The 1,474-nt window shown below is 26.5% G+C and overlaps 1 protein-coding gene across 1 annotated transcript in view; it reads left to right on the top strand.

Moving 5' to 3' along the window:
• Positions 1–1,018: 1,018 nt before the first annotated feature.
• The window catches only part of LOC102595598 (thermospermine synthase ACAULIS5-like), a 4,297-nt gene continuing 3,841 nt past the window's right edge, over positions 1,019–1,474 (top strand). The window contains exon 1 of the mRNA XM_006359862.2: positions 1,019–1,257. Within this exon, the coding sequence (XP_006359924.1) occupies positions 1,124–1,257 (134 nt within the window). The 5' untranslated portion in view covers positions 1,019–1,123. The remainder of the gene's footprint in view (positions 1,258–1,474) is intronic.

Raw genomic sequence — 1,474 nt, 5'->3', positions numbered from 1 at the left:
TTATCAATTCAACGTTGAAAAATATTATTTTATTGAAGCAATCATTATATGAATTGTTAACACAATTCTATAAGTAATAAGTTGATAAACTTTAAGAAAAAATGAGTTTTAAAAAATAAATAATGTGAATGGTAGCAAAGAAATGTAATAAAAAATATATACTATATACTTTTTATTATAAATAATTATTTTTTTAAATAAAAAAATAACACATAATTTATTCTTGGTAAAAATTTGAGGCCTTCCAAAATTGGGGGCGTAACACATATGCCTTGATTTTTATAAGGCAGAGCCGCCCCTGCTAACACTACAATAAATAAATAAAATTGTGACAATTATTTAACCGTAATATATAATTGTCATTCTATTATATTAAACGATAATAATAAATATGAGTATTTATAACCAATACTCTATATAAATACCGTATAAGGCTTTAGCAACTCTGGATGCATGCAATGACATTATCTCAATTGTTGCTAAAAAGGAAAATCTATTATCACTTACAACTTGATTAAAACCACAAGTTTCAAAAGTTTTTTTTTCTTTCTTAAATTACATGTCAAGTAAAACAACATCACATAAATTGAAACGAAGAAAGTATAAATCATCTAAATATTTAAAAAATGAATAATACTTAATAATACGAATAAAATAAAAAATTATCTCTAAATTTTTTAAATTAGACAAATAAAAATAGACGGAGTTTATATATTAAGCCCAATGAAGAACTAGAGCCCCATAACATTGGTAAAAAGTAGTAGTCATTATTTTATATTCCAAATATACATAAACATACACTTAGAGAACGCACGCGAGGAAATCAACCTTAGAATTCCCACTTATAATGATCTTTTAATTTATTTTTTGTATTCCATTTACTATAATGTTTTTTTGGAATTTGTGTCTCCAAAATCCATGAGGATTTTATGTAAACTTGCTTCAATAGTTATCCCAACTCATGAACTTAAATGATTACAATGACACTCTTTTTTCTCTTTATATTCTCCACTTAACATTCCAATTTTTTTCATCCTTAAACTTATTTGTCACTTAGCTTTGAAGTCTCACTCTTTATTATCTCTTCTATCCTTTGTCCAATTAGTGTGTTTGAGAAAAAAAAATGGGTGAAATATCAGCTGCATTATCTAATGTGTTGAATAATGAAAATGGACATGTAGTGGGAGGTCCAAGAAAGAGTTGTTGGTATGAAGAAGAAATTGATAATGACTTGAGATGGTGTTTTGCTCTCAATAGGTATAATAATACTAATTGGATTTAAGTTTAATGTGTTATAATGTTGATGCGACTTAACTAGATAGTTGTAATAAGTTGATTACTATCTTTTTTTCAAGTTATTTCGTTCATTCTGATTTATATGATCTTACTAATTATTTTATAAACCAATTTAAAGGGATCATATCTTTTAAATTTGGGGTTGGGGTGGGGTGGGAAGGGGGGGGGGGGCATTTTA

The sequence above is a fragment of the Solanum tuberosum genome, unplaced genomic scaffold, assembly GCF_000226075.1.
Source record: "Solanum tuberosum cultivar DM 1-3 516 R44 unplaced genomic scaffold, SolTub_3.0 scf00309, whole genome shotgun sequence".
NCBI classification, from domain to species: Eukaryota; Viridiplantae; Streptophyta; class Magnoliopsida; order Solanales; family Solanaceae; genus Solanum; species Solanum tuberosum.
The sequence above is the reverse complement of the archived record's forward strand: the minus strand, read 5'-3'. Positions and strand labels throughout refer to the sequence as shown.